This window comes from Nyctibius grandis, chromosome 11 (genome assembly GCF_013368605.1).
Source record: "Nyctibius grandis isolate bNycGra1 chromosome 11, bNycGra1.pri, whole genome shotgun sequence".
Taxonomy (NCBI): Eukaryota; Metazoa; Chordata; class Aves; order Nyctibiiformes; family Nyctibiidae; genus Nyctibius; species Nyctibius grandis.
The window spans coordinates 17,113,166-17,136,957 of record NC_090668.1 but is presented as its reverse complement, the minus strand read 5'-3'; the positions used below and the strand labels follow the sequence as shown (position 1 = coordinate 17,136,957).

General features: G+C 37.2%; 1 protein-coding gene across 2 annotated transcripts in view; it reads right to left on the bottom strand.

Annotated features, from left to right (window-relative positions):
- ADAMTSL3 (ADAMTS like 3) overlaps positions 1-23,792 on the bottom strand; it is a 186,486-nt gene that overhangs the window by 92,719 nt on the left and 69,975 nt on the right. For both annotated transcript variants that reach the window (XM_068410394.1, XM_068410395.1), the window contains exons 4-5: positions 8,525-8,652; positions 6,080-6,125 (exon numbers count right to left, since the gene is read on the bottom strand). In XM_068410394.1, the coding sequence (XP_068266495.1) occupies positions 6,080-6,125; positions 8,525-8,652 (174 nt within the window). The remainder of the gene's footprint in view (positions 1-6,079; positions 6,126-8,524; positions 8,653-23,792) is intronic.

Sequence of the window (23,792 nt, the reverse complement as noted above, 5' to 3'; positions counted from 1 at the left end):
GTCCACTGCCCTCAGCAGTGTTGTCCTGACACCATTTTGCTCATCTGGATGTGTTGGCACTGCAGTAGCGTAATACTTTGTCAAAGCCTTAGATTTTTTTCACCATAGGAAACAGTAACCTAGAAATGTCTCTGGTTTATTTGTAGTCTGCATAAAATACCTTCTAAAATCAGTATTCTCTCTACTGGTCAACACATGGGGTTTTTGCAACTGAGCACCGAGCAATTCACTAAGCATTCACAGCAATGCTTTTCAACTCTGTCCAGTGCTACACCTTACAGTGAGAATAACTCAGAATGATGCTAATACATTTTGTATTATTTTTAATCTGTGACAATTCTAGTTTGAGTCATATTTTTTAAAAACTATAAAATGATGTAATAAGACATGGAGAAATTACAGTTACTGTAATTCTTTGAGAGTTTTACCTTTGCAAAATTCCACAAGCGAGAGCTTCTAAAAGCCTCAAGCAAATACTGTTAGAAACCACCCTTATTTACTGCAGTGCCACTCCTGAGAAATTCACCCAGTTTGCGCTGGTGTAAATGAGAGCAGAATTTGGCTCCGACTTATCTGTCACCTCCCATTTTCTGCAACAGCAAGTCTAAAAAGCAGAGACTACTTCAGAGTTCATATGGATACCATATGGTTCCCTTCCACTGTTGCAAATAGAGGAGTAACTAAGGATAAAAATAATAAGTGGAAGTTGGATTCAGGTAAAGTTAGAAGTAATATTTTGAAGTAGCGTTATTCAGCCACGCACAGCTACATTTTCATCACAAAGCATAAAAGAGCTATCTGTAAAACAGGCAGAGCGATGGCCTTAGGCTGAGTTTTGACAGGCTGTTGTTACAATTCATTATCACTCAGTGTTGATGCAATGCCAAGTCACAAACACCACAATGTCAGGATGTCAGTCCGTGGTTACTGTATGTTTCTCATCGATTCAACACAATACAGCTCCTTCCTGCTCACTTCCCTGCTGCTTGAGAGCAAGCGAATTCTCATCTTCCTGTTCTGTTTTGGCATCTTCAAAGAATACAAAGTGATCCTGGCAGCTGGATTCATATGCCAGTTCCACCTGCTTTATGTTTGAGCTGTGTTCAAAAGCAGGAGCATAAAAAGAGCATCACAAAGGGATATCAAAGGGCTGAAATTATCATTTGCATTATATCAGCATTTGGATGGCAACCAAGTCCAGATCTCTCTTTTCCTGGGAACAATACATATTTGTATAAAGAAAGGAGTTTACAATCTAAACAGAAAGACAACTAAGTACAGAAAGGAATGTAATCAAGACAACAAAAGGACTTGTAAATTTTAGGTTAATTCCATTAGAGTGGGTCAGAAAAATGATTGGTAGTTTTAAAAATAGAAAGGGAGAGGGACTTTTTACAAGGGCATGTAGTGATAGGACAAGGGGTAACAGTATTATACTGAAAGAGGGTAGATTTAGACTAGATATTAGGAAGAAATTCTTTACTGTGAGGGTGGTGAGGCATTGGCACAGGTTGCCCAGAGAAGCTGTGGATGCCCCTTCCCTGGCAGTGTTCAAGGCCAGGTTGGATGGGGCTTGAAGCAACCTGGTCTAGTGGAAGGTGTCCCTGCCTGTGGCAGGGGGGTTGGAACTAGATGATCTTTAAGGTCCCTTCCAACCCAAACCATTCTGTGATTTTATGAAAGGAAGAGGGGAGGAGGGGGAGCAAGATGTGGGAGAGCTAGGCAAGGGTGAAGCAAGTTCAGGAAGTGGGCAAGGCCACACTGTCAAACAACAATATACGGGCCCCAGTTCTCATCCTGTTTGCGTGTCTTTTTGGTTTTAACCTATTTCAGACATGAATTCACTCCATCATTCCCTCTTCCCTCTCAATATTTCATATTTTTTCTTGTTTGTTAAATACTTTTGCTACTAATTTAGGGATTTCTCAGATTTCTTAATTTCAGCAATAGCTTTTGTCTTGCACTCAATCCACTGAACCACAGCCAGGCTGTTCGTAGGCTCATACACTACATAAGGAGCTGAAGACATATCTATGAGGTATAATACATGAAAATGTTGGCAAAATAATCGCACACAGATCTTGTAGTGGAATCAAGTGTGTTTATGACATGGCTTATGAACATATTATTAGACAGATCAATCTGAAAAAGATGCTTCAGACATGACTACCATGCAGGTTAAAAATACATATATATATTCCCATTCTTTTTGTGACAGATGATTAAAAACTACTGCATTCAAGGGCTGGCTTCTTATGAAATGTATCACTTTAGTTTTGGCAGTGAGCAATCTTAGCCTTTGAAAACAAAGCTAACCTGGGAAATCTGTATCTTGGTAGGCAATGTTCATGTAGAAAATATGAAGGTTGCATCAGACCCTGTGACTCCTGCCAACAATTACTCCACTGAAAAAAGCACAAAAGAGATGGCAAGAAAATTCCCAGTAAAAATGATGACACCAAAGAAAGTCTAGCCCTTTGTCTAGTTTTATTCTTTGAATCTCATTTTGCTGAAACCAAGCCAAAACTGATGAAGTCATTGTTTTGTTTTCTTTTTGAAATTAGCTTCGGGTTCTATGTTTTTCCTACGCAATTTTCAGGCCACTTCTTATAAAATCAAGATACCTGAGCTAGAAACCATAGCCATGAGAGCCATACAGTGCATCAGCATTATAAATATAAAATAAATAAACTAACAGAGAGAAACTATGCAACTCAAGGTGAAATATTATAGGATTAAAGTAGACACAGTTCAGCCAAGATTTTCTGAATGGGATAAATGAGCTGGTTAAGAAGAGGATGCTGGGACAATAATCTGATTAATATGTTGAACAAGTGTGAGCATTATCTGCATGTACTAAAAGTTTATAATGGAATTAAACATAGGCAAACCTGTTACAAATACTGTTCTTTCTTACTGTAGAAGAGCCACTCTGGCAAATGTATAAGTGACTTTTTGGCATGTAAGAATGTGAAATTTATGGGGAAATGGCCCAAATAACTTGTTCTATGAATAGGACCCTAAAGGATTATCTTAAACACTTCCATATAGCGCACATCATAGCATTAGAATGTAACAGTATATACAAAAATGGAAATATAGAAAAGGCGTGTTAAGAAAGACTGAAAATCTCATTGAACAGCATATAATGAATCATTTATATAGTTTATTTCTCTAAAGTTTCTACAAGAAAAGCTGAAAGCATACACGCAGTTTTAGGTAATCATGCACCTGGCATCTCAGTTATGATAGAAAGATAAGCAGGGTATACACATGCCTTAATCTCAGCAATTATTTTGTTGCTAAGACCTTGAACTAATTTTTTGATTGAAATATCACTAATATTATTCTGGAACTATGTTTGAGTTCAATGAACTTACTACTATTCTATTACAAATCCAGATGAAACCAATTTTCTGGTAAAATGGTTCTTGTTCTTTTCATTAGAATGACACACATATTAAGTTGTGCTTCATTTGTACTCCCCAATATAGATGTTAGTGGTGTAATGTATCATGTAGCAAAATTACATTTGCAGACAACTTTACACAGTGTATATATACCGAATGTCTCATGTGGTTAACAATAATACCTACCAATATGGAAAGAAGTTAGTTTAAAAATCTTAATTTTCAAACTAAAATTTTACTCCTAAAGTGAGAAGCATTCATTAGAAATAATGCTTTGGGGAAAATTATATCATTTGAAAAAAAAAAAAAACACAAAACAGGCCTAGTAGTCCCAGGTTTACATTAGGTGTAAGATTCCATTTCTAGGTTGTCAGGTCTAATACTGGGTTTGAATTCAGTGATGCCAAATTCAAAGATCAATTGTATTAACAGTGGAAATCTCATGAAATATATTTTTCTCAGGAGTTCTCCATTATCTGATCCATAATCTAGGAAAAACCATTCCAGAGAGATTCTGGCTGTATCGGAACTGAAATGGAAACCTGATCCCTTTCAGACATGCCCCAAAAGCAAAACTGTAAAGGCAGCTTCCTGTCTGGAAATTAACATTTGAATCATCATAAATTCAAACAGACTCACATACAAGACGCTTGCCACTTATCGCTTTAAAATAAGTCCTAAAGTTAAAAAACAGGCCCCAGTGACTCCAAAAAAGCTCCCTGGGAGTTCAGAAAGGATATAGTAATCATCTTAATTTTCTCTATGCTGAAGCATAGAGTGCCTTCATTTCCATCAGATTTTTACTGCATAAAATGAACAGTGTCCGCAATTGCTCTTACATATCCTAAAAACATGTAGACCTCTGATTACAGCAGAAAATATGTCCAAATTGATCTCGTCTTTCTCCTTTTTCTATACACTGGGTAGTTTTCTGGTCCTTTTGCTGGAGGAACAAAGTATACTATGATGACTTGTTTGGACTGTTGCATAGGGAGCTGTAGTACATGGGATCAAGCAATCAGAGGTATATCACTGCATACAATGCATACGGCTAGATATCTAGATAAGGAATGTAGCAAACATTTTACAGTGGCAGTTCATTTATTGTGTATACACTGGCTGGCTGCAATTTAGCTTATCACACAGCTTTAAAAGATGATGGTATTTTTTGCATGGGACATTTTTATTTATGAGTCAAGGACACTGCGCACAAAACTGCTAGGTCTTTTCTTCTGAAAGGGCAAGTGACAGGGTTTGTCTCCAGATCTGATTTTTGCATGCACTGGGCCTGATTCATTAATCACTTCCACTAGCTTCTGCCAGCAGAAGCTTAGGCCGTGAGCCGTTGTGGTGGAAAATCCATCCAACACTGAGAAGCAGAGTGTTAGAGCAATGCAAGGTGCTAGCAAGCCTTGTTCTTGAGGAGGGCAGAAGCCAATTGGCACACGAGAAACTGTAGGTGTGGCAAACTGAAGAATGGGAATGGCAAGTTCTCCCAGGAGATACACTGATTCAACATATTTACTGGGCAACTTCCAGTGTCAGGCCTCCTAAGGAGAACATGTCATACTTCCCAGCTGCCTGCTGCTGGCAGAAATCACAGGGCTGGCAGTGACATGAGTATCACCTCCTCTTGCCTGGGTATAATTCAACTCAAGGGAACCGCAGGTCTCACCTTTTAAGGGGTATTTGTGTGAAAATTCCTGCCTTTCTCCCAGAGCCAGAATCAGATTAATCAAATACACTACAGTTTAAAAAACAAAATACTTATCTAGCTTCTCTCTTTTCTGGAATGGTTTTATATGAATGTCACATTGTGCTGTAAGGTAACCCGTGCAAGGGGGTGACTGCTGACCATAAACTATCCTGAGTTATTGTGTTTGTACACATGGTCTGTTGATCAGTGGTATCGCAAAGTCCTGCATGAGCTGCACACCCTAAACAGACTACAACATCTGGGGTGAAAGGCAGCCGCTGTTTAAACAGCACAAAGCATCACTACAAATCAGTTGAGCACAAGTCATGAAGTATGCTGTATGTGACTGGTTTTCATAAAACGTGTCCATAAAAATAAAATGTGATTGCATCACAGTAACAGCAGCTGTACAGTGAAAACTCCAGCTTTACCTTCAGTCACGGAAATTCTCTATGCTAATGTACCTAAATTTACATGCTTTTGCATATAGACATCTAAAGATCCGGGCTTAGGCAAACAGAGGGAATATAAGGAGTAATTATCCAATTTAATATTTGAAAGCGACACAGGCTGTTAAACTCTTTGCTCGTGTGAAAAGTGCCACCGTATCATTAATGGTCACAAATGATCAGGAGCTCAGTTTAATGCTTTATCTGAAAGACAGCACCCCCAGTAAAAGCACTTGCTAGTTTAAGATGAGAACTGATTTGTTAATCCTCCACAATGTGTAACTTTCCTAATAAATGATATAAAACACTCTGAATCACAACTGGCACTATAATTTCAAAAGAAAATGTCCATTTGGGAAGGCTAAATTTGAGACCTCGTGGTGTTGTGCAGACTGAAATCTTTAAAAATGGTAACAATAATGGAAAGAAAATTATGCACCATAAGATTTTGAACAAGAAGCAGCATTTCTTAAACTTTAACACATTGTTTGAATAAGTAAAATAGGATTAAAGGCGAGACTCACATTACTACTGCAGGTTTTATATCGAATATTCCGACCTTCACAGTTCCTGAAAAACAGAGTAAAAATAGTTACATTGCATAACAGCAAAACACAATCCTGCCTGTTTTACAGCTAGTTATTCTCTTGAAAATTAGACTTTTATTCCTACTGCCCTACCACAATTTGGACTCAAAATACAGGGTCTAAATACAAAGGGGATCCAGGGACTCAACATGTTACACTGCTGTCTCTCTTCAGCAAAGAAAGTGTGGCTTTCCCTGTAAGCCCAATTTACTGCAAACCTTGTGAAAAACACATTTATTTTGTGAAAAAGACTTCACAAGGCATCCCTAAGCCTGATCTATGCTGACTTCAGCAAATCTACTTCTAATCCACAGGATGTAACCCAGAGGAAAAGAGGATCAGAATATCTAAGCAATCCTTTAATCAAGCAGAGGGCTAATGAGCATTAATTTTCCTTTCTCCTATTTTGTTTAGGAAAGAAAAAACAGCCTCAAAGTTTTCCTTTCTCCAGAAAACCAATGCAATATTTTTGAAGATCAGCATGTAATTTTACTGACCCAAATCCACACGAGCAGAATTCATCATTTTAAATGAAATATAATTCTCATGGACTTCATGCATTTCTAAGGTGCCCAATGCATGTGAATCCTGAAATCCAGACAAGTCAGATCCTCAGCAAAGTCTGCTGTTAGTAGCTGAAATAACAGGCATATCATAAAGTCGTGATTATTTATTGTGGTCTCATAAGTATGGGGATGTGTGGGTTTCACACTTTTTTTAGGGACACAGTTTGCCAAACTTCTCAATAACTGACCGGCACTTTTGCACAGTGTAAAAGATTCCTCTTCTTAAGAATGGCAAAATCAAGTCCTTGAAAGAACTGAAAACATATTTCAAATGACATGACAAGAAATTATAATTAGTGATGCCTCTAAAATCAGGAATAGTGTTTTGGAGTAATCCCTTCATACCAAAAAGACCTGCCTTGCATAAAGAATGCATGAATGTATAGGTGGTAATCTACAGCTCGGACTAAATCTTCCAATTTTTGCATGAAAATTGATTGCAAATATGAAAAAATTCTTTCATATGTGTGAGGGATTGAAAAACATCATTTAAAAAGGAAAAAGCAATGGATGCCTGGGGCAAGAGTTCAACCAGCTCAGCTGAAGGTACAGCTCTCCGAGCTCAAGATATTACATGTCTCAAATTTCAACCTTTTGCAGGAATGATTGCATCACAACGTGCGAGTTAAAGATGTTTATGATACATACAAATGTGAAAACTTTGTTTCACAATTATGCATTTCCTGGACATTACAACAATAAAACACAGAAAAAAACCCTTTTAAACGACACATTTGTCAAGGTATGGAAAACACATGTTTTTCACAGGGGAACACATTAAAAATATTAATAAAACCACAGTGGAATTTATATTGCTACAATTTATTGAGCTTGTTTCACAGTCCCTAACACTGGTAGAATATCACGGCTTCTTGCTGGAAATATTACCTTTCTCAAAGATCTTTGTGCATTTTGCGCTAAAAGAAGCAGGCGGTGTTTAATCAATCATCTTTAGCTATGTATTTCATATAGTTTGCACTTAATTAGCGTATCACACTACAAACCTTCTTTAACAACAATTGACTTCCTGGGCAACATTGCATTTAACTTAAATTTCTATTTGGTTGAGATTTTTTTAAACATAATCAGTTTTAGAAATGTTTAAGAGTAATCTAAGTAGAGCAAGCAATTATGGATGCCAGCACAGATGCTTCTAAGCTGGTTGGGCTCTCTTCTCACCTGACAACAAGCCTATTGCATTACTCATACTTTTAGGATTGTAGCAACAAGTCCTACATTAGTCCAGCTTTACTACTGAGGTACATTATTTTCACTGCATACGCTGTTCTTTTCAAGCTACACTGAGGCTTATCCACAAAAACATATGGCCACCAGGACCACTGCATAGAAAGAACTGGCAGAGGAAAAGTTTCCTAACAGAAAGCAGCATTTGATACATCTATATGTGGAGTAAGTCACTTGTTTTCTACTACAGGGAAGACATGGAGGAGCCTGCATTTGAACATTATTTCAAGTAATGTTCAAGTGCAGGCTAATTCGTACACAGGTAACTCACCATTCACTTTATATTACTGTGGACAGGGATTTCTCTCAGTATTTGATTGTACTAAATAAATAATTCTTGTTATTCCACAAACGTTGAATAACACACTAAAGTTCTATCAGGATTGAAGGCTCAGATATTTATCTAATACATTAAAAAATATATTAAAAGTAGGATTTCATAACACTTGATCTGTATGCAGCACTTGGTTCCAGAAACAGAAGCAGCAATGCTTCTCTACAGACACCATCAGAGGACAGGGAAATACAGCAGAGCTGCAGAAGAATAAATACACGTAAGCATGTGGCTTACCTGCCATTTAAACACCTCCTCAGGGAGTATGAGGCTCCCCCCCCACAGGTCCGTGAGCAATCACTCCAGGCCCCCCAGGCATCCCAGGAGCCTTCCTTGTCTTCATCAGAGCGGGTAATTCTGGAGGTCTGAAAAAAAACGGAGGATGGAGAGGAGAAAAAAAAATATGAACTGATTTGGTACGTTTTACTGCTTGGCATTAACAGTACTGAGTATATTACTTTGCTGCTTATTTACAGTATCTCAAATTTATTATTTGAATATATAATAATTACATGGGAAAGAAAGCAGTCTTTGAAGACACAGTATATTTGATGCATTGCTTCTGCCGACAGACTGCTACATCAAACACACTATGTAAGAACTACACAACTGATCTCAAGCAGCCAGACCAGGCATCACATTCTGAGCAGGCTGCTGGGCTTTTCAAAATCCCAACCAAAGGAGTTTCATTTCCAGGACTAATGAGAGGATGAAAGTCTCTTTTTACCCCCTCAAGTGTGCCTGCACTCAGCAGTAGTACAGAAATTAAGCACCTCAAATCTTTCGTAAAGTGTATGCCCAGAATTGCAATCAGGGAAATAAACTAAGACTACAATTTCATTACAAAAAGTGCTATTAATTTGAAAGAGATCAGGGAAAAAAGGCTACAGGGTGATTTTTAGGCTACAGCAATTGAGCACTGATTTAAGCTTAAATTCACTTACACAGGCTTCAAAAACATTATTACCAGGCATCATAAATATAAAAAATAAAGATTTGTGACAAAAAGCAAAATTCTGCTTGACTCCTTAAAAAAGTCATTTTTCACTTGCATTGAATCCTGTTTAAGCAAATTGACATTTCCCAGAGAAAATTCTCAAAACATTTTATAACATGGTAGCTTAGCACAATAGTTCAACATTAAAAAGCAATATGAATCAAATTATTCAATAATGTCCTGCTTTAAGAGAATACTTTTTGGTTTATGATTTTCTTCATGAAGAAAGCATAGGAAAATCAAATTCAGGATTTCCCCAAGCACTTATTTGACTTCACTACAATTGTTCAGCAGCTGTTCCATTTACATCCTACTTTCATTACTCTGTCCCTGCAACATTTAAAATTTGTGTCTTGAAAAAAAATGCACAGATTTTTATAACAAGATGTCAAACATAATTGTTCCCTCAGAGTTGTCAGACATACGATGGGCAAGTTATCATAAAGAAATTAAGATTTTTAGAACCCTAAATTACACCCCGACTGAGACAAAAACACCGATTTCTCTAATTGATGATAGAGTGATGATAGAGTGGTGATAGAGTTTGCACATAAACTACTGCGAACATAATAATGTAACAGCTATTAACATCATTATGAACGAAAGTCATATTGTGGATAAAAATGAGGCAATGAGTCATTTATCTCAGGTGACAGGGAATATTGACCGATATTTACTCTGCCCCAATACAATCACAAATGAGAGAACGTGAAGAGTTCATCCAGGCTTTACTGAAACAACTATTTATTCCCATCGACTTCAGCAGGCATCCAAGCAGACCTCGTATAAACAAAGGCACTCCATTCACATCACTATTTTATTTTTGACACCACAGGAAGGCACAACTTAATCAGATGGTGCTTCAGAATCTTTACACCCCCTCCCAAAAAACAAGTGCACAGAAACACCAACCAAAGGGATATCTGTCAGCAAACATAAGGCAAAGAGATAAAAATATTACTAAATAAACTGCATCCAAGTAAACATTTAAGTCTCCATAAGTGCCAGAACAAAAATGTTTAAAATGCTGAAAAGATTTTAATGAGTGACTAGATCCAGAGAAGCTCAGGAGATTAGCATATATCCTAATACTAAACCAGATGAACACACTTTTGTAATCCATATTTTCTCTAAGAAATAACTTAAGCAAGCTCACGAGAACAAGATTCAGTCTTATTTTCTTCCAAAATGCAAAAGCGATTTAAAATTAAGGGATGTGTAATTCAAATCTTACGGTACAAAGGCAAAAAAATACATAACTCTCCTTAAATTTAACAGCACAGATAAAGTCAGCTCATCTTCAGACGTGAAGAAAGTTGACTCAGATAAAAGCTGCCAAGCTTGAAGTGAAAAAGGCACACAATAAAAACAAAGCTGTTTTCAAAATAGCACCATACAAGGAATATGACTCACGATCATGCTGTGTAGGCAAAGGGATTTTCTCCTAAATATTACAGTTAAAAAAAAAAAAAATAATCACATACCACAGAACTTGAGAAAACTGGCCTGTTTCTGTGAATGAGCTGTTACACCTAGGATGCATTCACACCACATTTGTAACTATTGAACAGGCATCCTTTGAGAAACCGAAATGGCAAATAGTTAAACTTAGCTAAACTGAGCTAAAGACTACTCAAACACATTTCAAAGGCATTAATAAGAGTAGGCAGATTTAGTATAACAGCACTACTCCCCATAGTTAAGCAGCTAACAAATGTTGGTAATTTCCAAACTTTTCCATCCCTTCCTCGAAAAACTCGAGCTTGTAGAAGAAATTGTGTTAATTAGAGGATAAGCTATCTCCTTTTGAACAGTAAACTGCAGAAGTTCGTCTAAACACATCAGTGGCTCCTTAACTTTCTTGCTCCCCTAAGTTTACAAATTTTACAAACGCTTACTGTAAAGCTTTAGAAGTGTACTTAGGCCAATCTACTGTTCCAGAAACGATCGAGCCCAGCTCTGCCAAGATCCCTGAGAAATTTTCACACTGGCATTGGGTTTACTTCACATCAGAAGCCAACTCTGAAACGTCTGACACTGAAAATGAAACCAACTGCCTTCAATCTTGAGCAAAAAGAGCTCAGCGCTTCCCAGCAAATCACTCAGCACATGAAAATAAGTCGAGATGAACAAAAGACACACTTCTTTCAAGTTTATGAGTGCAAAATTAAAGTTTGGCCTCTGTAATCCTAAGGCAAATGATTGTTTGTGAATATGTTGAGAAATTATTAAACTTATTACATTAAAAAGCAATACATGCCTCTCTCTTTTAGAATAGCTAGTTTCTTTTGACAAAGCAGTGACAATGCCTAAAATAATCCTAACTTCATCGTTGTATTAAAACCAGCCACATGATATTAACAGACAGAATGTCATCTAAAGCCCTGAACAATGTCCAGTTGTTCACTTACCAAACTGCTTTGATAAAAGCCATTGTTCTGAACTGTATCTAATTAAAAAGCTGTAAATACTAGGATGATCAAAGCAGAAGTTTATGCCAACAAAGCCTTCTTCAGAATCATTGGCTAATTCAGTGCCCACAGTGTTGATTTAAACTCCAGCTAGTTCAAACCATTTGTCCCACGGGAAAGAGTTAAAAGCAACTTGCACTGGCTTAGTAATTTACTAGAAAAATAATATTGATTTACTAGCTGTCTGGTTTCATAAACTCTACATATTACATTTGTCTACGCCATGGTACCAAATTGAAGTAAAATAAAGAAATGATCATCAAGACCATGATTTAAACCAACAAAACCTTGGAAGCTCATTTAGGAATTAAATCAAGAACTAATTGCAATTGGACACAAAAGAGTATTATTGTATCTCAGAATTGCATTCATGGTTTGCTTCTTAACTTCAATTTTTCATGTTTTTATTGTCTTCAATCATAATTCTAACATGGTTCAGCAGTGAAACTTTGCTGAACCATATTAGAATGAAAGTGTTTTTCTTTTAGTGGTTTAATTTTGCAACAGATGAAGTGCATACATACATTAAGCACATTCATTGTGAAAGTATGTCTGTACCTGCACATACATAAATGTGTGCACGTACATGCGCATGTGCACCCATGATGTAAGATGATCAAGTAAAGCCACAAGTGCTGTAGTGCATCCAGATAAAATAACTTAAACCAGCTATAAACACAGCCTAGATGATTTGCTGCTCTTTACGTAGAACTAGATGGCAAAAGGCGTCACACTTCCACTGGATCCAGCTATGCTAGTGGGAGTTGTATCCATTCCAAAAGCATCACATGCGAACGCAGGGTTAGATGCAAGCATTGCATTCAAAGCAATATTTAAGAACCTGTGTAACGTTCTCTGCAGAAATTAACCCAGTTTATATGATAAAGGTAGTTTCAAATATTTCACCCCAATCTATGTATCCAATCTTTAGTTTTGAAAGTAAGAGAAGAGTAAGTCACAACACTGCACATGGACCTGGGCAAGGATCACTTGAATCAGGGGATGTGGGAAAATAAACTACAAGTTTTGAAGCACTTGGTGACATAGGCAGAGTCTCCAAGACTGAGATGACAGTATGCCAAGGTTTCCTCAAGGTCTGAGGCCCAGTAATGTGCAACTTGAGTCTCTGCTGACAGCCTTGTACATGGAGAATTTTACTGAAAGTGTGGCACTGGTAGATTTGGACTGGGGGAAGATATTAATGCCAGTTTCCCTTCTTCTATCCAGTGCTCTGTTTTGCTTCTGCCACATATGGGCACATACTGTAACACCATGTTCTGCAAATTATTTGTCTGTGTATGTTTTCAGGCCATACTTGCCTTGCAATGTACTACTCAAGTAACTGAGTATAGCAGAAGTGGGCACTGAGGTAAAATAAATGAAATCCAGATGTTACCAGGCCTGATCATTAATCTAAAACAAGGGGATTTTTACTGTCCCTTGTAACAGCCAGTAAATAACAACAGCTACATTGACACACATTACAAAAATCAAACACAGTGCTGTTATATGGAGAAAAATTATTTCTTGGCCAAACTTTTGTTTGGCTGTTATGAAGGATGACATAATTGTCTTGAATTTGGTCATGTAGACTTCAAAGGAGATGTGGTGCCAGAGAACGAAGGTCAGTTTATGCAGTTTTATTATTATTCAGACATCCATTACATAAGGCTTGGATATGTAAATGTTTAGCATTCAGCGTAACAAAGATTCAGCTTCTCAATAGAAATGTTCTAACATTAAATGCTTGTTTTCCAGAGTTTTTAACATATATATTTGCTTTAAATACAAACATAAGCCAAGTAAACAGCATTTGACACATGAGAATTACTGTAACAGAATGTGTAATAAAAGAAATGTAGAGACCCAACACTCAGGTTTATCTGCAAGTGTCCCCAGGTGACAGTCCCTCTGCCATGTATGTATCACAATACAAACTACCCCCAGTTCTGCCCTGTGACGTGCCCCTGAGCACTTCCCCAGAGCAGGGTGCCCACCTCTGTCAGGTTCTAGAAGAGATTCAATGCAACCTCTGGGCAGCATCAGCCAATGCAGACCATGGCCAAGGCTAGACAGACAGATGACATGGCTCACAAAACAAGACTTTGTCATAACAAGTAAGGACTTGGTTAAACAGGAGTATTTACGAATGTATCTGCTACTATGCCGACATCACTGCAGCTCTCTGGGTGAGTGCTCTTTGGTTTTTCTCATGGCTTCTTAACGAAGTGGTTTGTATTAATTCAAAAAGGCATGCCAAACTCCAAAAGATAATCCCCATAAGGAGTTATATTGGCACAGCTATATCATATTGCTATTTAATAATACATTGCATATAACTACATTTCTCCATACAAAACTTAGATTTTTCAGATTAAATTCATCCAAGTGAAAGAACGTATCAAACACCACTTCAGTCCCACTGAAGGCCTAAATTAAGCAATACCTAAAGCTCAGTACTGGCCTTTCTCCCAGGAGTGAATTTCATTCTTGATGGTATTTTGAACAGAGATGAAGCATTTCCTTTTTATTGCTTCTTCCCACTTTCACAACCCATAAATACTATTAACACTATCCTGACTTTCAGAGTCTTCCAAAGCACAAGGTTATGTTGCTGTTTACTAATCTTCATGCACAGCACTGCACTGTGCCATTTTCTTCTCCTCATACCTGCAACGGCTTCAAACAGAGGTAGCACAAGGAATTATGGCACTGAAGGGAAAATACCCCGCCTGAGTACCTCTGTGATGCGTTTCCCAGATTCTTCCTTCCAGACACTACACTTGGTGGAAAAGGGATCAAGTGGCACTGCTGACTGTATCCGTGAGCAGAAAGAACAAGTATTTACCTGCAGATAATCACTGGATATGCTGTTCAGCCTCAGAACTCTATCCTTCACTTTTACCTCTGGCTGTTATGTCTATGGCTTTGTGACAAACTATACTAGAAATCTCTTTCCCTGCTAAGGTCACACACAAAAATGATTTACATCTCTATTTTGTACAACCTAAGTAAGGTGTAGAATGCAGATTACAGATCTAGGAAAACTGTGGCAGCAATCTATTTCAATTGTGGCAGCAAGCAAGTAGAAGAACAGTCAAAACTTATTTCCAGACAAATAAGAATTATTAATGAGATCTTGCATTACCTGATTTTAGCAGAAAAACTTCCACTTGTTTCATTATGACAGATTTCAAGACATTTCCTGATGCATTTCTACTGTTGCTGGGTGCATTATATATTACCTAATTGTGCACTGCATATGTCATTAAGTTTAATAAATCTTTTACTTATAAGTACCAAAGTAAATTATATATTATTCTGTATGTTAAAAAGGACATATCTGGAATTATAAAATCCTGGAGAAAAAAACAATGCATCATTATTTTAGACTGATAAAAAACACCTGGGAGTAAATGCAGCTATTTTAAGCAGATGTTTAGAAGTAATTAGTTTTAATGTTACTGACATTATTTCTGCCACATTAACCATTCCTTGCACTTGGCCTTGCCACTGTGTAGGGGTGTTCAGGTATTAGGAACTGACTGCAAAATAGAATCTGTGCCTGGTAACAAAAAGAGCATTTCAGAAACACAAGCTGGTAAAGCAGTGACAGACCAGTAGAATCACCAGCAAGAAATGAGCCAAAAGGCAAATGAGAGACTTATTCAGCTACATGAAAGAATACATCTGGGGGCTCAGATGTCGTTTAGAGCTCTCAGTGTTGAATTCTGCAACATATTTTCATTCTACAGCAGTTTTGAATAAATTTGAACTCAAGTTTTGGAAAACAAAACATGCAAGAGAGTCACACACAGGAAATATTCACAGTGTAATTCATTTTGATACTAAACTGAAGGCGAATCCCAGCATGTTTTTCAGTACTATACTGCATCCAGATTTTCCATTGTCAGTGCGTTGCAAAATTTCATATTGACAACACAGGCCTGCACTGCAGGAGTTGTCAGGACAAAGTTGGAGGTTTTGGCAGGTGGAACAGGGATACTTGAGGCTTTTGGCATCCAGGAAGGGATGAAATGTTGCTTGGCTGTTTGGCACCTATGAGCTAGCTGAGGCTTTTGGCACCAAAAAGAGTCTGTATCACCTCCTTCCTTCTTTGTGCGCAGTAACAGAGGGAACACGGAATTTGTGGGCATGGAGAAGGAATCGTGGTTCCCGCCCTGACAAATCCAAGCAGAAAGCAACTGCTTAAGTATACCCAACTCCTTCGGTTATTTCTGCATCTAACTGCTAAGGATGTGTTCCTGCTAAAAGGAATCGGTAGTGAAGTAGTTAAAGCATAATTAAGTTGCTATTTCTCAATTTCTGACTTAACTACATTGTTCAGATGAGTTTAAAAAAAAAATACACATTCTAGCTTTGCTCACTGCTGACAGGTTTTGATGACCTCCACTGAAGTCCCAGGGTACATTTTTATTACATAACTGACTTTTACAAGAGGAGCGTTCGCCTCTGTCCTGTCCTCTGGATGACAGCAATCTGCTTTATTTTCTTGGGTGATCTTCCATAAATTACTATTTTGAAAGATAAATGTCTAGCAAAGAAAGAAACCCTTTTTAAACCCCTTATAAGCATGTCCCTCAAATACACATCACTGACAATGTACCTGACAATCCAGACTTAGTTGCCCTGGTTTTCATTCATGCTTGCCCAACTAGAGCCATACGAGCCCTGTATCTGCCTTACCTACAATTGTAAATACTATTCCACACTCACCAGTATTAGAGCATAGAGAAGATCTTAGGTCCTGAAAACAGGGAGGAAGGCAGATAACTTTGGTGATACCTAAACAGTCAGGCAAGAAGTCCATGCTTCTCTAATGCTTTTAGGTCCAGTCATCCAGGACAGGTGATCAGGATCAAGAGTATGAAAAACTTCTCCCTAAGTTTCCAGTATTTCATTGTCTCACAAGATTTAAAAGTACATATGAATACGTAGCTGGAAATATAAAAATTTGAACTCTCAAAACATCTCCATTCCTCTGAATCTGCCCCATCTGAAATGGAAACTACACTTAGAACTGTTTAGCAGTCCACTCCAGTTCCCTCCATTTCTAAGTGGTCTGGAGAACCAGAACTTAAAGATTTGCACGTGTAGCTGGCAAACAACTCAAAAGCCACAGACCTTGGGAAACGCACACAGGTTCTGAAAGGGAACATAACCAAGAAAGGAATATAAATTGTAGCACACTCTGCCCACTTTCTCAGTAGCCAGCCTGAGGCGAACACTTGCCAGGGCTTGGAAAAGAGACAAAGGCAGAATTTTAAAATAAACACAAAAGAAGGAATGGGATGCTTTAAAAACTTTATAAGAAACGTGATATTCCTTTTTAAAATATCAATTATATTAACATTCCCAATGAAGAACTTAAAAGTTATATCCTGGTAAGCATAAAAATAATTTTTAAATGATAATCAATTACACAATTCTCCATAAAATGCTATTATTAAACAGACAGTCCCTGCATTTAGTTGTGCAAAGAAATCTTGTCACAGACATAATGAGAACATTTTCATGTGACAATTATAATATGCAGTCTTAATACTTTGCGATTGCAGCTTTTAAGGCTATGTATTGTTATGTCCGTTTTACAGATGAGCATCTGACCTCAGGAGGATAAGGTGCATTACGTGAGTAGTCCAGCTGGGAATTACATTTCAGTGTCCAAAGTCTGATTTTAGTGCCCCTTATAGAGCTCTTCCACCACCTATTTTGCAACTATAAATATTGTCTTTTCTACTTTGTGTACCTACAATAGGTACAAAGTATGAAGCGGAAAACACAATCTTCAGGACATTTTGACATATTAATTATCTCTGGGCCTACTTACGGACTCTGGGAAATATATGGAATGCTGTTAATGCAGATTTATAAAAGTAGTAAGAATTCACACAAGCTTTACTGAATGTTTATTCAAAATTTGTACCTGGATACACTGTTTTTTTCCACCTTCACACTACACACCACATGTTCCTCATCCAGCATAAACAGTGTGATGGGTCAGCCAGAGTCCAATGTGCAGAATTCCTCAGGTGCATAATAGAAAAAGAGATTCCAATTTCTGGGAAATATGTCTGGTGTTATTTTTTCAAATTACCTTATTAAACATATTTGCAAACATCCAAATAAAGGTGCTTTTAAATACTTTACTATGAGATTTTTAAAACTGGTCTCAAAAACCGCATCACTTCAGTACATGCAGTGGAAAGAAGAGCAACACTGATAAAAGGATGAGCATTATATGCCTGTGACAATGGAGATTTCCAATAGCTTCCAAAGATCATACAGTGGCACACTGGTGCCACTGTCAAATGGGCAAAAATCTTTCCTGTCAAGGCTTATTTTTCAAGATTTTTTTCCATATTCTGATGCTGTATGAAATTGCAATCATACTTCAGTGATTACATATTTTTGAATGCTTTAAAATCATGCTTTTCATGTAAAAAATAGTACAAAACAAAACAAAAAATCCTGTACATTTCTCTTAAAAGTCAGGTACCTATCCTAGACTCATCTCTCCTCTTGATAAAATACCTATGCCAGTTTAGGACCTACTAATTTCATTTTTGATCTGTTCATTTGATGGAGACCCACTTGACAGTAGTTGAGGAAATCATTCCAGGGTAAGGAGAGCTATGGCAGGAATGCTATGAATTACGGAAGCTCTAGATTAAAATTAATCAATGAAGTTGGATAAATTTACAGTTTCTAAGGAGGAGAAAAGTGACAGGGGAGAGCACAGGGTGGGACTTGTTTTCCAGCCTACATGTAAGCTGTAAGAACATGGAGAAGGACAGACCCTGACACAAAGCCAGGAGCTGTTACCACAATCACCATCAAATTTCACTCCTGCTGATTCGTGGTGATCCTGGTGGTATTTGCCCAAATTAACACTGCAAACCCTGAAGTATAAGGCAGGCTATTCGGCCAACAGGACACGCACATGCGATCAGAGTATACCTGGAGCCTAGACTGTACAACATAATGGTATCTACTTGTTCCCACAACCTTATCAATTACTGTATTATGCTGAATTCATTAAAGGGTTGATTTGCCAAGACTCTTGTGTATGAGACTTGCAGACAGGTTATGGAAAAGTAAATAAACAGGGAGTATGGGCATTTAAAATTACTTACGGCACATACTATTTACCTCACAGTTTATTACACCATAAACAAGCTTTGTCCCACCACAATGATAAATTATGCATTTAATTTAAAGCAATACCCTAAAAGCAATCACTTCAAAATACACAAGTCCTTGACATTTACATACAGTACATCTATACACATGCTTTTGAAAGAAAATTCACGTTTTCTATTTCTAATTGGTTACAACAATATTTTTTATTTTTTTAAGAATTTGTTTAGAGGATTTACAATGAAAAAACCCACTGAAACCAATCCTTTTTCTCAGAAAAAAAAGTCTGCACCTCTAACTTTTAAAAAAGCCTCACTACATATCATATATTTTAAAAGTTTGTTTAAAATAATTTTCCTGACTTAAGACACTGCCTGCCAAGTTCCAGCTAGAAACAGAATTTTAAGGCTAACTGCCAAACCTATGAATAAAAGTTTACTGGGGAAATACTGACAGAAGAATAGAGTGCAGCAAGAGTAGCCAGTATAGAAAAGTCTTCCCTGTGCATTTTGTCTATCCATAATCTGCAATATTCATAACCCTGGATATTGGGATATTGCACTCCTGCCTGGCTTAATTTCATGCCAAGATTATCAGTAGTGCCAGACTGTTTGATGACTTAGTTATAGGTATTTATACCATATCACTCAGATGAGGCATCCAGACTTCTCAGTTGTGAGCTAGAGATTCGACCCACATCTCCTCACTCACCCTGATATTTAACACTATATGTAGCACTTTTAATGGTAATATTTCTATAAAAGTAATGCCAAGCAGATCACAGAACACAAGCAGATACACCTGGCAACAGAACAAATGTCAAAAGGAAAAATATTAAAGGCACATTGTCAGCTGACAGCAATTACAAGAATCCTAATTTTCCTTTCTATAAATGTAGAACAATTAAGATTATCAATTTTGAATTTTAAAGGTATTATGTTGACATATTTCTTACCCCTGATTTTTAAAGCAGATATCACTTTGTGTAGAGACATTTTAAATTAATATATTGAAGGAGAAGACTTATTAAGCCCATAACTGAGAAGCAGGCTGACAACTTAATTCTGCCCGAAGTAACTCTAAAACTTGTCACAGCCTGATCGTGGTGCCTCTTTACTGTGGCATAAATCAAATTTAAGATGAATTTTCCTCTCATAGAAAACAGTTCTTGCCCATTTAACCATGAGCTGATCTTTGGGTGTTATTAAGCAATGGTATAACTGATCCAAAACCAAAATATAATTTTAGTGTTTATTTTTATTACTCATGCTTAACTTAGAGACAAATTTAATATTTAAGTTTGCTCAGCTTCACTGGCTCCAGCTGATTTCCTGCACTTGAAGAACAGTTTCATTCATTGTCGTGAAGAGCTCACTTTACACAAGGGCCTGACTTGGAGATGTTGTGAACCTTCTGTGGTGGGCATCTGCACTGGTGAGATGTATCCTTAAGCTGCTTCTGCCGCTGTTCTATCATACGCACAACTTTTGTTTGATCACTGGTTATTCACAGTCAAAAGCTTATACCAATTCTGTCATCACAAGTTTCCTCCATCTGTGTTCTCTCACATACAGCAAAATGCACTCAAATTCTTCAGGAATTTTTTTTAGATAACTGAAAGAAATATTAAAACATCCTGCCTATATCTCAACTTGCACAGGATCCCAGTATGGAGAAGTTGCAAGCCAAAATATCTTTTGAGGGCAGATTTTGTATATCACCTTTGTACAGGTTAAAAAAAAAAAGACTGCATTGCTGAAAAAAAATAATCTTCAAAATTAAGCTCCATGTGCAGAGAACAGCTTCTCAGAAAGCTATTTCATATGGGATTAAAAATGTAATATTCTCTTGTCATTCCTTTCCACTTTGAGTCAAATAAAATACAATCCACTGAAACTCATTTGATATCTGGTGAATAGTTTCCCTTTTATTGATTTTCTAGCTTCTAGCTTAGGGAGAAAAAACCTGCTGAGGGAATGGTTACAATGGCAGCACAAGTCTAGATCCAATTCCCAAAGAAGCAAAAGTAAAAAAAAAAAATGCCACTGACTTCACATAAAGGAAGATGAGGGCTCAATTACACATGTGGGGTAAGGACATGTATTTCCCCATTTGGAAAAACATTAGCACAATTTGCTTTTTCTTCTGTGTCCAAGTGTCCGGTTTTTAATTCTCCAAAAACAGAATTATCCAATCAGTAGTATTCATGGTATAAAAAGACAATTTCATCTATCTTGAGTTTGACTCTGACTTCATTCCCGATCTCTACTACTGTGTATGTTTAACTACAGTTTCTTTAGCACTCGGCATAGGGTAACAGGCCTGGATATGGAATATTAGCATGACTCTTTCCATATCTGTCCAGTGCCAGTGTTTCCTATTATCAGTCCAATATTTCATGGTGATTGTATTAGCTTCCCAGCAGCACCTTCTCAAGTTCTGTAGTCTGAAACCTCCATTAACAGATGCTAAATACAATAGTTGTTTTTCACTTTTAGATCTTGTGAAAGACCATAAAAATGAGTGGTCAGTTTGTCCAATTTTCTAAAGAAATTTTCCAAGATTTGAATGGGCAACATATAAAACCACTAAAAATACTCTTGGCAGCACATTCATTTGGATTGCGTTCCTTCTGCCAAGCCAACTAATGAATAGCTTATTCCAAGATAGGACTTCCGCATGAAATTTTTTGTAGTAAAGGTAAGAATATCTATTTATATAATTCCCTGGTTGCTTGTATCTGAAGGGCTTAGAGAAGGGAGGAGGTGGGAGGTTTTATTCTATTAAAAGGGACATTAACATTTGGACTTAAAGAAAATTTGTATAAATAAATTAACTAGCAAAGCTCCTTTTTTTGTTTTTGTTTTTAATTCTGACTTATACTCTGGTAAATGAAAGATAACCGAAATACTACTGTCAGGCAGTTAGTGAATAAAGCTTGATTTAAAAGCCATTGAAATAAATGCAAAGTATCTCACTGACTTTGTTGGACTTTGTATAGGACCTACAAGAACCACCTGAATTCCATGTCAGATACAGCCAAACTAGAGACATGGATGTGATTTCTTATACGTATGGGCAGATAAAGATCAAAGAGGGGAAAACACTCCTACATATTTTTCTCAAATTTATTTCTACTACCAGCCTCCATTTAGCAGTGTTCTGGCTATAAAGTAGGTATTTAGTTGCAGTCTAGAATTACACTTCTTCAAATACCCACAAACAAGATCCACTTAAGAACATCGTCTCTCTTTTTGGTCACACGAGAAAGAAAACATCAGCTCTTGGTTATCTATGGAAGCCAAGTTGTGCCTCAGATGGCAGAATTCCCCCCCACACCCCAAAAATACGTTGCATTTGTTAGATAAATTATGATTGTTTTACCATTGTTGCAAAGAGTTCAGTCACATCTTAGATGTCTCCCTCATCATCTCATCTCACTCTCCAAGTTAAATATGAAAATATTTGCACTGATATTAAATGAGAGTCTTGAGAACAATAAGAAACTTCAAACAATGCCCCACACATACATTTCAACCAAATGGTATTTTTCAACATCTTTAGTCTAGAGAAGCTCTTTTTTTTTGGCATGAGAGAGATCTTTTATGTCTTTTCATGTATTCTGTATACAAATTTATTTTGAAAGTCTGAAACAACTTCCTGCTTGTTTGCACACTTTTTCCCCCAAAATACATAAAGCTAAATTATTTAAGCAAAGCTTTCCAGAGAGCTAGGGGACCAAGGAGCTATGCAGTCCATCATACACAGCTAACAGATTTTATACTAGTTCACCCGCTGTCAGATTCCAGACGCTTTCAAATGTTCCACATTTTATGGCATTACTTATTTCTCTTCCAAAAATACATCCTCACAAAAAGGAGGCTTGTTTTCCCTTAAAAAAATATCTTGCTCGCCAATTATCAGTCAATTCAAAGAATACAATATAATCAGTTTACTATATTTATGTTGCTGAGCACAAAGGGAGATCAGCACTCAATTTTTTTTTCCTCACTGATGCATTGTATCTAACTTCCACAGTTTTTCCATGCTCATCATTCAATTCTATTAAAAATTATCTGTGTAGCATCTCATTGGTTCAAAAATAAAGAACAAGCTTCTCAGTCTCTGTAGCGATGACAAATAGCTTATGGTAAAAGTATAAATTTGGCTTGTGATCTCATTCTCCTTTCCCCTTTGTGTGCTCAAAGCCAGAGCAGCAGCTAGATAAGAATAAAGGAAAAATAAGGGAAATTCTTTAACTACAATGATAAGTAAATGCTGATTTTTGCAAGGCTGTACAATCTTGATCACCAAATACATTTAAGAACAAGACAGACAAATACCCATCAGGAAAAGTTGACTTGGAGTTGATCCTGCCTTGGAGCAAAGGAACAGACCAGGGTTTCTCCCAGAGCCATTTTCTGTTCGATCTATACCAGACGTTGAGGGAGGGGAGAAGAAGGGCTAAGATTTAGCTACTCTGAAGAAGCAATCAGGATTCTGAAAACAAAAGTAAGGAAGGAAAGGTCTATCACTGTTTTAATCCATCACCTTGCAATGACTCATATTTTGCTTGGAGACAAGGTCCATCTCAGCTATCTGTTCTTTCCCAGATATGTGTCCGGGTTTATGCCTGCCAGAGGGAACTCTGTTCCAAAACACACTATTTCAAAATATATTTCCCACTTTAGGCAGCATTCAAATCATCTAATTATTGTTTTGCTCTACGCTTTTATCACAAATCAACTTTGTGTTTCTTATTTAATATAGAAGCAGCCTGGAAAACTCAAACAAGACAATTCCATTGTCTTCTGGAGACTGGCTACACATACCTATCCCCAGGTGATCTGTCTGGAAACAGATACATTGCATACCC